A 14,096-nucleotide genomic window follows, 5' to 3' on the forward strand; every position below is an offset into this window, starting at 1 on the left:
GCCTCCCTGGGAGAGCAGCCCAGCAGCCTATTTTACCTAGTCTGCAGCTGCTGTCTCCCAGGCTGGAAGGCAAGAAGAGGGTTTTAGTAGAGGAAGGGAAAGTCTACACACCGGAGTTAATATGTAGGGGTTCTGAGCTCTGGTAGGTGATTTCCTTTGAGGTTGTGTCAGCTAGTTAGACTCTCTGGCGACAGAGATCCAAGTGTAATAAACGACCCCGCTAACATTTCTTCTTCTTTTTTTTTTTTTTTTTTTTTACCAGAGCACTGCTCAACTCTGGCTTGTGGTGGTGTGTGGGGAATTGAACCTGGGACCTCAGACATGACCTTTCAGACATGAAAATCACTTGGCGACAGTGGGCGGGTAATAAAAAATTAAAAATTAAAAATTAAAAAAAAAAATCACTTGGCATAACCATTATATGTTATTTACCCCCAGCCCAACTAATATTTCTGTGTACTTCTTTTTATTGGGTCTGTGTACTTCTTAGTACAGATTATCTGGGATATATATATATCAAGACAGGGTGAGGTGTGCTGGGGGGGGGGGATCCTATGTTTCAGGTTCTTCAGGGAATTAAAGAGAAGAAGCTCAGAGATGGTGAAAAAGAATGTCTTTTTGTTTGCTTTAAGAGAGGAAAAACCGGGAGTAGGGCAGCAGGTTAAGCTCATGTGTCGCAAAGCACAAGGACTGGCTTAAGGATCCCAGTCCAGCCCCCAGGCTCCCCACCTACAGGGGAGTCTATTCACAAGCAGTGAAACAGGTCTGCAGGTGTCTATCTTTATCTCTCCCTCTCTGTCTTCCCCTCCTCTCTCCATTTCCCTCTGTCCTATCCAACAACAACGACATCAGTAGCAACAGTAATAACTACAACAATAAAACAAGGGCAACAAAAAGGGAATAAATAAATAAATATTTTTAAAAAGAGAGAAAGAGAGGAAAAACCACTTCCCTTAGACTAGGGGGAAAGAAAGAGAAGGAATGGTGCTTGTTTTTTTCATAGTGGGGGAAGAAAACAGTTGCTTGTTTTTTTTATTTTACTCATTTTTTAAAAAATATTTATTTTATTTATTTATTCCCTTTTGTTGCCCTTGTTGTTTTATTGTTGTAGTTATTGTTGTTGTTGTTGTTGGATAGGACAGAGAGAAATGGAGAGAGAAGGGGAAGACAGAGAGGAGGAGAGAAAGACAGACACCTGCAGACCTGCTTCACCACCTGTGAAGCGACTCCCCTGCAGGTGGGGAGCCGGGGTTCGAACCGGGATCCTCATGCCGGTCCTTGTGCTTTGCGCCACCTGAGCTTAACCCGCTGCGCTACAGCCCGACTCCCGTGCTTGTTTGTTTTAGCCTCTTAGTTTAAGTAATTCTGTATTAAGAAGAGAAATTGTGGGGGCCCGGCGGTAGCGCAGTGGTTAAGCGCACATGGCGCGAAGCACAAGGACAAGGACCGTCCTAAGGATCAATTAGAGCCCCCGGCTCCCCACCTGAGGGGGGTGTCACTTCACAGGCGGTGAAGCAGGTCTGCCAGTGTCTATCTTTCTCTCCCCTTCTCTGTCTTCCCCTTCTCTCTTAATTTCTGTGTCCTATCCAACAACGACAGCAATAACAACAATAATAATAGCAACAACAACGATAAACAACAAGGGCAACAAAAGGAAAAAAAAATAGCCTACAGGAGCAGTGGGTTCATAGTGCAGGCACCAAGCCCCAGCGATAATCCTGGAGACAAAAAAAATCTATGACACGATCTCCCCAGACAATACCTTGGGTCCACCTGCATGTTAGCTGTCAGGCTCAGGCAAAAACTTAGTAAGGCCATGGGCCCCTTGGAATATACCTGAAATAGACCTACTAGCTGTTTCCAAAATGGAGACCCTGAATCTTCATTTGCAATATTCTTGCCTTTAGGTTCATGATCAGTCAAAAACTTGGTCTGCTTTATATCTTAACTCTTTTTCAGCCACCAGGTTCCAGATGCTACCATGATGCCAACCTGACTTCCCTGGGCAGACGACCCTACCAATGTGTCCTGGAACCCAGCCTCCCCAGAGCCCTTCCCCACTAGAGAAAGAGAGAGGGAGGCTGGGAGTATGGATAGACCTGCCAACGCCCATGTTCAGCAGGGAAGCAATCACAGAAGCCAGAGCTTCCACCTTCTGCACCCCATAATGATCCTAGGTCCATACTCCCAGAGGAATAAATAGGAAGTCTTTTCAGGGAGGGGAAGGGAGGGGATAGGGAATTCTGGTGGTGGGTATTGTGTGGAATTGTACCCCTCTTAAACTGTGGTCTTGTCACCATTTCCATTTTATAAATATATTTTTTAAATGTTAAAAAACAAAAGGCAAGAAATTGTTTGCAGATGTCTACAATTCTGAGACCTACTGGAGATAATTTCACTCATCTACACTGGAATCTAGAATTGTCCTGCCTGGATAAATTCTCCTTCAACAATCTCAAACAGTGGTTTTAGTTTCAGGTTAACTGTATCCTTGGGTATTAGATATATAGATATATATCAAACAAGTAACAGAAATCTGGGACTGTAAATGTATGCATAATGGCAGATCACAGAGAATAGCTCCCAGATTTTATGATTTATTTATTTATTGCCTCCAGGGTTATCACTGGGGCTCGGAGCCTGCACCACGAATGCACTGCTCCTGGAATCTATTTTTTTCCTTTTTGTTGCCCTTACTGTTTTATCTTTGTGGTGGTTATTATTATTGTTGTTATTGATGACGCTGTAGTTGGACAGGGCAGAGAGAAATAGAGAGAGGAGGGGAAGACAGGAGGAGAGAAACATAAACACCTGCAGACCTGCTTCACTGCTTGTGAGGCGACCCCCTCCTGCAGGTAGGGAGTCCAGGGGAGGGGGTCTCGAACCAGGATCCTTAAGCCTGTCCTTGAGCTTCACGCCATGTGTGCTTAACCCGCTATGCTACCGACCGATCCTCCCCCCCCCCTGCCCCCGAGTTCCCAGATTTCATGAAAAGAACTTCTGAAAAAACAAAATAGGTGGCATGGGAGGTGGTGCAGTGAATAAAATGTTTGACCTTCAAGCAGGTGGTCCTAAATTCAACTCCTGGCATTGCATGTGCCAGGGTGACACTCTGGAGTTACTTCTCTCTCGGTCTCTCTCTCTCTCTCTCTCTCTCTCGCGCGCGCACACACACACACACACACACACACTCTCTCTCTCTCTCTCTCATTAATAAGTCTTTAAAAGAAAAAAAAAGCCAGTTTACTGTCTGCTGGTATTGTAACTAAAGGCAAAATGTGCTGGTTTGCAATGTTGCTCAGAATTCTAAGCTTGCCAAAAAAAAAGAGAACTTAATGTCCTTTTAGGTGACTTCTGTTTATCTTTTATGTTAATGTATCTTCAATTCTATAAAAACAAGGGAACAAAAAGAGTGTGTTACAGAATTGCTTTATTTACAACTTTGTTAAAAAAAAAAAAAAAAACAATGGGGGCTGGGCGGTGGCGCAGAGGGTTTAAGGGGAACATGAAGCAAAGAGCAAGGACCCGCATGGGAATCCTGATTCCAGCCCCCAGCTTCCCACCTGAGGGGGGGTCGCTTCATAAGCGCTGAAGCAAGTCTGCCGGTGTCTCTGTCTTTCTCTCCCCTTCTCTATCTTCCCCTCCTTTCTCTATTTCTCTCGTCCTATCCAAAGGGGGAAAAACAGCTTCCAGTAGCAGTGGATTCGTTGTGCAGGCACTGAGCCCCAACAATAACCATGGAAGTAAAAAAAAAAAAAAAAAAACAAAAAACAAAGAAACAAAAACAGACTTCCCAAATGAAGAGACACTCATAAAAGGATCTCTTTAATCACTGCCTCCTCAATCTATAAAAGGTAATCTAGTGAGAGCAGCCAAGGACAATAAGTTTCCTTCACAAGTCTCGTTTGGTTTTTCAGGGTTAATGCTGTTGTTATAGGCTGAAATCTCTTGTAAGTAATAAAATAAACCCCGGTACCTATACACAGGACCTTATTTGGAAATAGGGTCTTCACAGAAGATCAAGTTAAGATGAGATCATTAGGGTGGGCTCTCGTCCAATATGACTATGTTCTTATAAAATAAATGAAAATTTTGGATACAGAGAAAGCACAGGGGCAGAACAGCGTCTGAAAAATGAAGCTATGCTCCCACAGGCCAGAGAACTACAGAAAGTTTGAACAAAGTCTTGGAACTGTTAAGAAGGGTCTGGGTTTTGTCTGTTTATTTGTTTTCATTGCCACCAATGTTATCGCTGGGGCTCGGAGTCAGCACTACAAATGCGCCACTCCCGGTAGCCTTTTTTTTGTTTGCTTGTTTGTTTGTTTTTACTTGATAGGAAAGAAATTGATAGGTAAGGGAGATGGAGAGCAAGGGAAAGACCAGCAGACCTACAGACCTGCTTCACCACTCCCAAGCAGCTGGAACCAGGGTCCTTTTGCATGATAATATATACACGCTTAACCAGGTGCGCTACCATCCAGCCCCAATAAGTGTCTATTGTTTAGCTCACTCTTGTCTGTGGTACCCTGGCAAACTAAGAGTTAAGATGTCACCATTCTTTGGATAGCTAGCAAAGTCTCCCCGTCTATCTGCCATAATGCAAAGAGGCTGGAAGCAGCATTAGGAAAGGGGCCAAAGAATTCGGCTATTTCATTCCACAATGAACCAAATGAAAGAACATACTTGGTGAGTTAACTAATTAAAATGTGCTGGTAGAACAGCATTCACTCGTGCAAAGGCAAAGAAAAACCAAGCACTCACTCTGTGGTGTTTTCTGAATACAATTAATAAGTAATTTTACAAATCACAGTTTGAGAGCAGAGAGGGAACTGAGCAGTAGATCACACGCCTTGCATATGAGTAACAGGGTCTCATCCACATAAAAATAAGACAAAAGATACACAGAATATTTTAAGAGTGGCAAGAGCAGAGCAATAATCTCTCTTACACAGACAATTAAAAAAGAAACTATAAAGTCAGTTAGATAAATGAGTGAAAGAAAATGAATGGCATCGTACATGCAAATCCTTTCTCATCTATTATTAAATTTCAAAGAGGCACAAAATTAATTTTAGTCGTTTCTATTGTTCTGGTAGAATGAGAAAGAATGCATGCTGGTGATATCAAGCTATTGTTCAGATCCTTGATAAAGAAGTATTTTTAATATTTTGTTTAGTTTATTTTAATGAAAGAGAGAGATAAAGATGGAGAGATAAACACAGAGCAGAGACAGAAAGACCAAAGCACTGCTCTGCTCTGACTTTGGCTGGTGCTGGGGATTGAACCTGGGACCTAAGAGCCTCAAGCATGAAAGTCTCTTGCATATCCATCATGTCGTCTCTCCAACCTCCCCCCCCCCAAAAAAAAAGTGATCTTAAAAGTTGAAAGTGATATAGAAACTTCAGTTCATGAACAATTCAAATAAAAGAAAAACTATTTCATGACATGTTAGACAATTTAATATTTGACAAAGAATTTGGCCACAATCCTAGGTCATATTACAAAAAAAAAATCCTGGGAAAATTAAATAATGTTTATTTCGTATCTTAATCATGAAATATGCAAAAAAAAAAATCTCATCACTTAAAAACAATGATTTTTAGATTACTTTTATGTTATTTCCTTTGCATGCCCTATTTGAACAGTGCTAAAATATACTTTCAAAAATTTTTTTATTTATAAAAAGGAAACTGACAAAACCGTAGGACAAGAGGGGTACAACTCCACACAATTCCCACCACCAGAATTCCGTATCCCATCTCCTCCCTCCCTTGATAGCTTTCCTATTCTTTAACCCTCTGGGAGTATGGGCCCAAGGTCGTTGTAAAATTTACTCTTTTGTCTGTGATTACATTTACCCGTAACTAAAGCCAGTTTAAGCATATGCTATAGTAGACTTTGTTCAAATCATACCATTTTAAAATAAAAGGTCATGACCTTTTATTACATGGAGCATTCCCTGAACCAAGATCCCACTGAACTATGTTTACCTCCATTAGTTCACATCTATAATTCATATCAGCTGTTCATTTATTATTCATGCAGACAGGAAAATGTGAAATGGTCTGAGAAAGTGTCCTTTGAATAAGCAGTTCTATCCATTTAAAATTGGGCTTATTAGAAATGTATCAATTTTATAGTTATGTCTTAGTTTAAATCATTGCATGATGACATCCAAAAGAAAACTATCCATTGTCAAACTGTAGTATGTTCACAATATATAACTAAAACTCTAGCAAAAAAAAAAGTCACAAATTGTGTGTTTCAGAATTACAGGTAAGTAAATGGTAATAGACACTGTATTACCATTTTACCATACAGCGCCACATGGTGAAATCAAACTACACCTACAACTAATCCTCTTATCCACCTCACAGAGTAGGTGTCACAAGAAAGGTCATGAAAACATTTAACATTCTTCTAACAACTCCACCCAGAGCAGGTATCCCCTGCTGGAGAACACAGGTGATTTCTTAGTCATCTTGCTACATTCTGCTAGTAGTGAACCCAGTAAATGTTTAGTGAAATCTATCCCTGCCCTGCTACAAGACCTAACATTTCCCACATATTGGGACCCTCTAGCAATCCTCATTAAAAAATTGAAACTGTATAGCTGGAGTTGGAGGTGGGGCGTGGAAATCTCATTACTTCAGTGATTTGTATACATTAAAACTTTACATTAGTATTGGCAGGCTGGTTTGAAAAGAGAATGGGGGAAGGTAAGGAAAAGGAAGCAATCTGGAAATGTAAGAGTTTTAAAGAGACAAGAATAAATGTTTCCAGATCTTCTAACACTTTCTAGTGTGTCAGAAACAAGTACAAGTCCTGCTTTTTAAAAAACACATTTATTCAGCGTTACACCAGACATTTAGCATCCAACAACATGGGTGCAAAAAAAAAAAAAAAAGCTACATTAAAATTTGTTCAAAGACTTTACAGTTTCCACAGAACAAAAACTAAAATAACCTGTTGTGAACTAAGTCACAAATACACTCATTCCTCAAGGGTTTTCGTTTGTCTCTTTTGTTTTTGTTTTTTGCCCATACACATGCCCATAACAGTCTAAAACATGTCTTCTTTAAAGACATTCTGACTCTATTGTTCACACAGTGTACGACAGAATGCCTGTTTATCATGCAGCTTAAAGGGAGACATTTCAAAGGACTGACTTCTTTGCAAGCTAATCAGAGAGGGGACTTAAAATTATAATTAAATCCTATTCACCTAGCAACTGAAGAGCAAAATTCTCAACAATGGAGTTGCTGCTTTATCCGTGACAGCAAACTTCTAAAACTCATTCATCTAGACATTGAAGTTCATGACACAACTTTTTAATTTATTAATGCAGTATATATATTTACAGACTCAGGCCTCATATACGTGTACAATTTTACCACTCCAGAGCACTTTTTTTTAAAATTATCTTTATTTATTGGATAGATAGTCAGAAATCAAGAGGGAAGGGGGAGACAGAGAGGGAAAGAGAGGGGCCGGGTGGTGGCACACCTGCTTGAGTGCACACGTTAGTGTGCAAGGGCCCAGGTTCGAGGCCCCCATCCTCATCTGCAGGAGGAAAGCTTCACAAGTGGTGAAGCAGTGATGCAGGTGTCTCTCTGTGCCAGGCTAGTGTTGTGGGCGGGAGAGAGGAACTCGTGACCAGCGGGAATGCAGTGTGTCTTTACTGACTACAGACAACGCCTACATATATATATATATATATATATATATATATATATATATATATATATATATATATATATATAATCTTTAACTGGAAGCGACAAGTGGGAAATGGAAATGGCTAGGAGAGGGAGTGGAGAAAAGGAAAGAGCAAGAAGGTAGAAAGCTTCCATAGCAACTGTTGCGAAGGTTTTAACCAGTGGGATTAATTAATACCATGCAGGGCGGGTCTCAGGCAAAACAATGATTATGTAAACAGACCATAGTATCAGGGGGGCTGCCCAGCATCTCTGTCTCTCTCCTTCTCTATCTCCCCCTACCCTCTCATGTGCAAAGACCAGGTTCAACTTTGCTCCCCACCTGCCCAGGGGACACTTCACAAGTGGTAAAGCAGGTCTGCAAGTGTCTTATCTTTCTCCTTATCTCCCTTTCCCACTCTTCTCAATTTTTCTCTGTCCTATATAAAAAAAGTTAAAAATAAGATAAAATTGTCCCCCCAAATATAAGGGCAACCCCCAATCTCACCTACTACTGGATGGATGGATGGAGATATATATATTGGATACAATATATATATATCCAATGTTGATATATATACACACACAAAATTCTTGATCTCTTGCTGGGACAACATTGACCAAAGGTCAATCCTGACTCATCTATATAATCACAGTAATTGGGTTCTTTTTTTATTTTTCAGAGTGCCAAAAAAGAACATTGGATCCTATCTTGTCCAAGGAAATTAGGAAGTATTCTTGGTCTGGGGATAGGGTTCTCAGAAGGTTTCTTGGCTTGTTCATTGGGACATACATGAAAAGGAACCCTCTCTTTTTTTCTGAAATTTAGTCTATCTCCATGTTAAGCATGGAATAACCATTAGTCTAAGAATATAAGTTACACGTGGAGAACACTGAGGCCAAGAGTAGGGGAGAAGTAGAGCTGTTCCCTGTTGGAATCTGACAGCTGGAATATAAACAACAACAAAAATGCTTATTACTTCAGTTTTAAGGGTTTGCTAATATATATATCTTCCAGGGCTATCACTGGGACTCAATGACTGCATTAACAATCCACTGCTCCTGTGGCCAGTTTTTCAATTTTTTGAATAGGACAGAGAGAAACAAGAAGGAGGGGGAAATAGAGAGGGAGAGAGAAAGAGAGACACCTGCAGACCTGCTTCTCGGCCTGTGAAGCGTCCCTCCCTGCAGGTGGGGAGCCAGGGGCTCAAACCCAGATCCTTGTGCTTAATAGTATGTGCACTTGGGAGTCAGGCAGTAGCACAGTGGGTTAAGCGCACCTGGCACAAAGTACAAGGACCGGCATAAGGATCCTGGTTCAAGCCCCTGGGTCCCCACCTGCAGGAGGGTCACTTCACAGGCGGTGAAGCAGGTCTGCAGGTGTCTATGTTTCTCTCCCCCTCTCTGTCTTACCCTCCTCTCTCCATTTCTCTCTGTCCTATCCAATAACGATGATATCGATAACAACAACAATGAAAAACAACAAGGGCAACAAAAGGAAAAAATAAGTAAATAAATATAAAAAATTAAAAAATACTATATGCACTCAACCAAGTGTGCCCCACCTGGCCCCCAGGAGTTACTATTCACAGGTCATAAATATCCTGTTTCTCTTCCAGACTTAAGAAGGGCATCTTTAATTTCAGTTGGCCACAATGTTTATAAACTGTGTCTTCATTTCTATACAACTTCCCTCTTACATCAGAAGCGTAAGCATTTTCCCATCTTTTTTTTTTTTTTTTTTTCCTGTAGCACTGCTCAGCTCTGGCTTATGGTAGTCTGGGAGATTGAACATGGGACTTTGGAGCCTCAGACATGAGAGTCTCTTTGCATAACGATTACACTATCTCCCCCTGCCCTTTTCCTTTATAATTATCACACACACACCTTTTCCTTTTTGCCTCCAGAGTCAACACTGGGGCTTGGTGCCAGCGCTACAAATCCAATGCTTCTAGCAGCCATTTTTTCCTTTTTAATTTTTTCTTTTTTTTCTTTTCCATGTTATTCCATAGGACAGATGGAAACTCAGAGTGGAGTGGAGGGGGCAATAGAAAGGAAGAGAGAAGGAAGGGGTCAGGGTGGTAGCGCAAGGGTTAAGCACAAGGGCCCAGGCAAGGATCCAGGTTCAAGTCCCCAGCTCCCCACCTGCAGGGGGGTCGCTTCACAAGCATGAAGCAGGTCTGCGGGTGTCTATCTTTCTCTCTCCCTTCTCTGTCTCCCCTTCCCCTGTCAATTTCTCCTTGCCTATAATATATATATATATGGCAAAAATGGCCTCCAGGACCAGTGGATTCGTAGTGCAGCCACCTAGCCCCATTGACAACCCTGGAGGCAAAAACAAAAAGTAAGACTCTGGGGTAGGGGGTCAGGGGATAGTTATTCAGGTCCTAGAATATGATGTCAGAGGAGGACCTAGTGGGGGTTGAATTGTTTTGTGGAAAACTGAAAATGTTAACGCATGTATAAACTATTGTTTTTACTGTTGACTATAAACCACTAATCCCCCCAAAAAGAAATTAAAAGGTGGGGGGAGATAGATACCTGCAGACCTGCTTCACCAGTGGTGAAGCATCCCCCTGTAGGTGGAGAGCTAGGGATTCGAACCCTGGTCCTTGAGTGGCTTTAAAATATAAACTTCACAGCAGTAAATCAAAGTATGTTAGATTTGCTTTAGCCTAAAAAGCAGCTGGAGCTCAACATTTTATAAAACAATCAGGAAATTAACCAAATCTGGTATTGCTAATAATTTTTTTTAACATCTGTTAGATACAGTCAAGAAGCAAGACTTTTATCTTATTTTTTTAAGAAATTTTATCTTTTATTTTTTCCCTTTTGTTGCCCTTGCTGTTTATCGACATTATTGTTATTATTGTTGTTGGTATTGTTGGATAGGAAAGAGAGAAATCCAGAGAGGAGGGGAAGACAGAGAGGGAGAGAGAAAGACAGACACCTACAGACCTGCTTCACTGCCTGTGACGTGACCCCCCCTGCAGGTAGAGAGCTGGGGGTTGGAACTGGGATCCTCACGCTGTTCCTTGCACTTCGCACCTGGTGCACTTAACCCGCTGCAGCGCCGCCTGGCTCCCTATCTTTTTTTAGATAGAAACAGAAAGGCAGGGAGAGAGAGAGCAAAAGAGATCCGGGTCAAGCACATGGTACAGCAGCACACAATCCAAGTGAGTTATTTTCACCAGCAGTTTAAAGGGGAGAGGGCAGTCCTTAGGTTTTGTTTTTTAAGTTAACATTCATTTCAAACACCAATTGGGCTTTAAAGAGTACACACCAGACTGCAAACAATCGTTATTTCCACACTTCTACTGTCTCTGTTTGAATCAGAAGATCTGGATAAGTAGATCCGCATGACACAACAACAAAATCAGAGCTACGGATTTTTTTTTTTTTTGGTAATATCTCAATTATTAGAGCATCACTATTCCACCCGTCAGTATGTATGTACAGCTGAATCCCACGTGGTCATTTGTTTTTTAAAATCTATTATTATTACTATTATTTACTTATTTATTGGATAGAGACAGCCAGAAATTGAGAGGAAAGGGGTAGATAGAGAGGGAGAGAGTCAGAGACACCTGCAGCCCTACTTCACCATTCATGAAGCTTTCTTCCTGCAGGTGGGGACGAGGGGCTCGAACCTGGGCTCTTGTGCACTCTAAGATGGACGCTCAACCAGGTGCGCCCCCCCCCCCAATGTGGCCATTTGTAACAAATCCCTAGCACAGTATCAGGCCAACCAGAACCTCAAAAAAAAAAAGTGATTTTTCCTTCGTGGTCAAGAAGCTCTGAATTACTGGGAGGTGTTGTTAGAAGGAATCAGTTAGCTGGTACTTCCTTCTGGAGAAATGTGAAAATAACCGGGCTCGTGTTCACTCAGTGATGGTCTTCTGGTGAATTAGGCTGCTGCCACGCCACATTGGTCAAAACCCTGTAGGACTCGGTCATAGAATGCTGAACTCAGTCAGTCTACTTGTTCACCCGGAACTATTCCTTCTAAATGGCCTCTGATCCCTGCTTGCAACAGAAAGCCACCTAGGCTGCTCATTAGAAATGCACATTTTGGGAGTGCAGTAGTGCAGCGGGTTAAGCGCACGTGGCACAAAGCGCAAGGACCGGCATAAGGATCCCGGTTCGAGCCCCCGGCTCCCCACCTGCAGGGGAGTCGCTTCACCAGCGGTGAAGCAGGTCTACAGGTGTCTCCCCTTCTGTTTTCCCCTCTTCTCTCCATTTCTCTCTGTCCTATCTAACAATGACATCAGTAACAACAATAACTACAACAACAATTAAAAAAAAATAAGGGCAACAAAGGGGAAAATAAATATTTAAAAAAAGAAATGCATATTTTAGGGGAGTAAGGCAGTAGCGCAGTGGGTTAAGTGCAGGTGGCACAAAGCGCAAGGACCCGCGTAAGGGTTTGAGCCCCGGGCTCCCCACCTGCAGGGAGGTCACTTCACAGGCGGTGAAGCAGGTCTGTAGGTGTCTCTCGTTCTCTCCCCCTGTCTTCCCCTCCTCTCTACATTTCTCTCTGTCCTATCCAACAACGGTATCAATAACAACAACGATTATTAACTACAACAATTGCTGGAGAGGCTGTGGGGACAGAGGAATCCTTTTGCACTGCTGGTGGGAATGTAAATTGGTCCAGCCTCTCTGGAGAGCAGTCTGGAGAACTCTCACAAGGATAGACATGGACCTTCTATATGACCCAGTAATTCCTCTCCTGGGGATATACCCCAAGGACTCCATAACACCCAAGCAAAAAGATGTGTGTACGCCTACGTTCATAGCAGCACAATTCATAATACCTAAAACCTGGAAGCAACCCAGGTGCCCAACAACAGATGAGTGGCTGAGAAAGCTGTGGTATATATACACAATGGAATACTATGCAGCTGTTAAGAGCAATGAACCCACCTTCTCTAACGCATCTTGGACAGAGCTAGAAGGAATTATGTTAAGTGAGCTAAGTCAGAAAGATAAAGATGAGTATGGGATGATGCCACTCATCAACAGAAGTTGTGAAAGAATAACAGAAAGGGAAACTAAAAGCAGGATTTGACTAAATCTGGAGTAGCGCACCAAAGTAAAAACCCTGTGGTGAGGGGGAGGGTGGACATTCGACTTCCCGGGGCGGTGGTGGCGGGTGAGTGGGATGGAACACTGTCTTTTGGTGGTGGGAATGGTGTTTATGTACACTCCTAGTAAAGTGTAGTCATATAAATCACTATTTAATTAATATGAGAGGGGAAAAACTGATTGTATGTCTCGAACTTTTTAAAGCACAGACTGAGTCTTTTTAATACATACACTGAGTCTTTGATATGCGGACTCTCTCAAAAGCCTAGACCAGGTAGATCAGAAGCAACCGGTGGCACAGCTATACACAAGATGCTGGGTATTATACAGCAAACCCTAACAAAGGCACTTTTCAAAGTTAACCCAATTACCAAATAATGTGATGATAACATTAACTATCCATTGTCTTCTTGAACCCTAAGACAGCAGGAACCTCACATTTCCACTATAGAGCCTCGTGGAACCTTAGGGTGGGGCCCACTTTCCCGCATGCTTCTCCCAGTTCATATCAAATAATATTGCATTTGCCGATCGCAACCTAATCAACGCAACGAGTGCCACCCCAGCATGCTTCACCTCAGACTGTGTCCAGAGACTTCAGGTGTGGAATGACAACCCTTCAGCTTCATCACTCGGGTGAGACCTTTCCTTTCATAGTATACTCTAATTCCATCCCAGGTGGTTCATTTTCTAACAAAGTCCCAAAACCTAGATATACACCAGGTAACCTGAGATAGAGCATATGTTCACACGTATCCATAAACTACTGCAAAATATATACCTGAAAGCAAAAGTACACTAGAGTTTGCAGTGAGTACCCCCCCAACACTTCATCTCCACTATTCCAACCTTTGGGTTCATGATTATTCAACAATTTGTTTGGCTTTGTATGTTAACTCTCTTTTCAGCCACCAGGTTCCAGATGCCATCATAATGCCGACCAGACTTCCCTGGACAAACGACCCCCCCCCCCAATATGTCCTGGAGCTCCGCTTCCCCAGAGACCCACCCTACTAGGGAAAGAGAGAGGCAGACTGGGAGTATGGACCGACCAGTCAACGTCCATGTTCAGTGGGGAAGCAATTACAGAAGCCAGACCTTCCACCTTCTACAACCCACAGTGACCCTGGGTCCATGCTCCCAGAGGGATAGAGAATGGGAAAGCTATCAGGGGAGGGGATAGGATATGGAGATTGGGTGGTGGGAATTGTGTGGAGTTGTAAGCCTCCTATATCCTATGGTTTTGTTAATGTCTCCTTTCTTAAATTAAAAAAAAAAATAACTACAACAATATAACAATAAGGGTAACAA

At 42.3% G+C, this 14,096-nt stretch overlaps 1 protein-coding gene across 1 annotated transcript in view; it reads right to left on the minus strand.

The window, feature by feature from the left end:
* PRSS12 (serine protease 12) overlaps nucleotides 1-14,096 on the minus strand; it is a 137,506-nt gene that overhangs the window by 117,063 nt on the left and 6,347 nt on the right. The window contains 1 exon segment of the mRNA XM_060177318.1: nucleotides 3,985-3,989. Within this exon segment, the coding sequence (XP_060033301.1) occupies nucleotides 3,985-3,989 (5 nt within the window).

Source organism: Erinaceus europaeus, chromosome 2, assembly GCF_950295315.1.
Source record: "Erinaceus europaeus chromosome 2, mEriEur2.1, whole genome shotgun sequence".
NCBI classification, from domain to species: Eukaryota; Metazoa; Chordata; class Mammalia; order Eulipotyphla; family Erinaceidae; genus Erinaceus; species Erinaceus europaeus.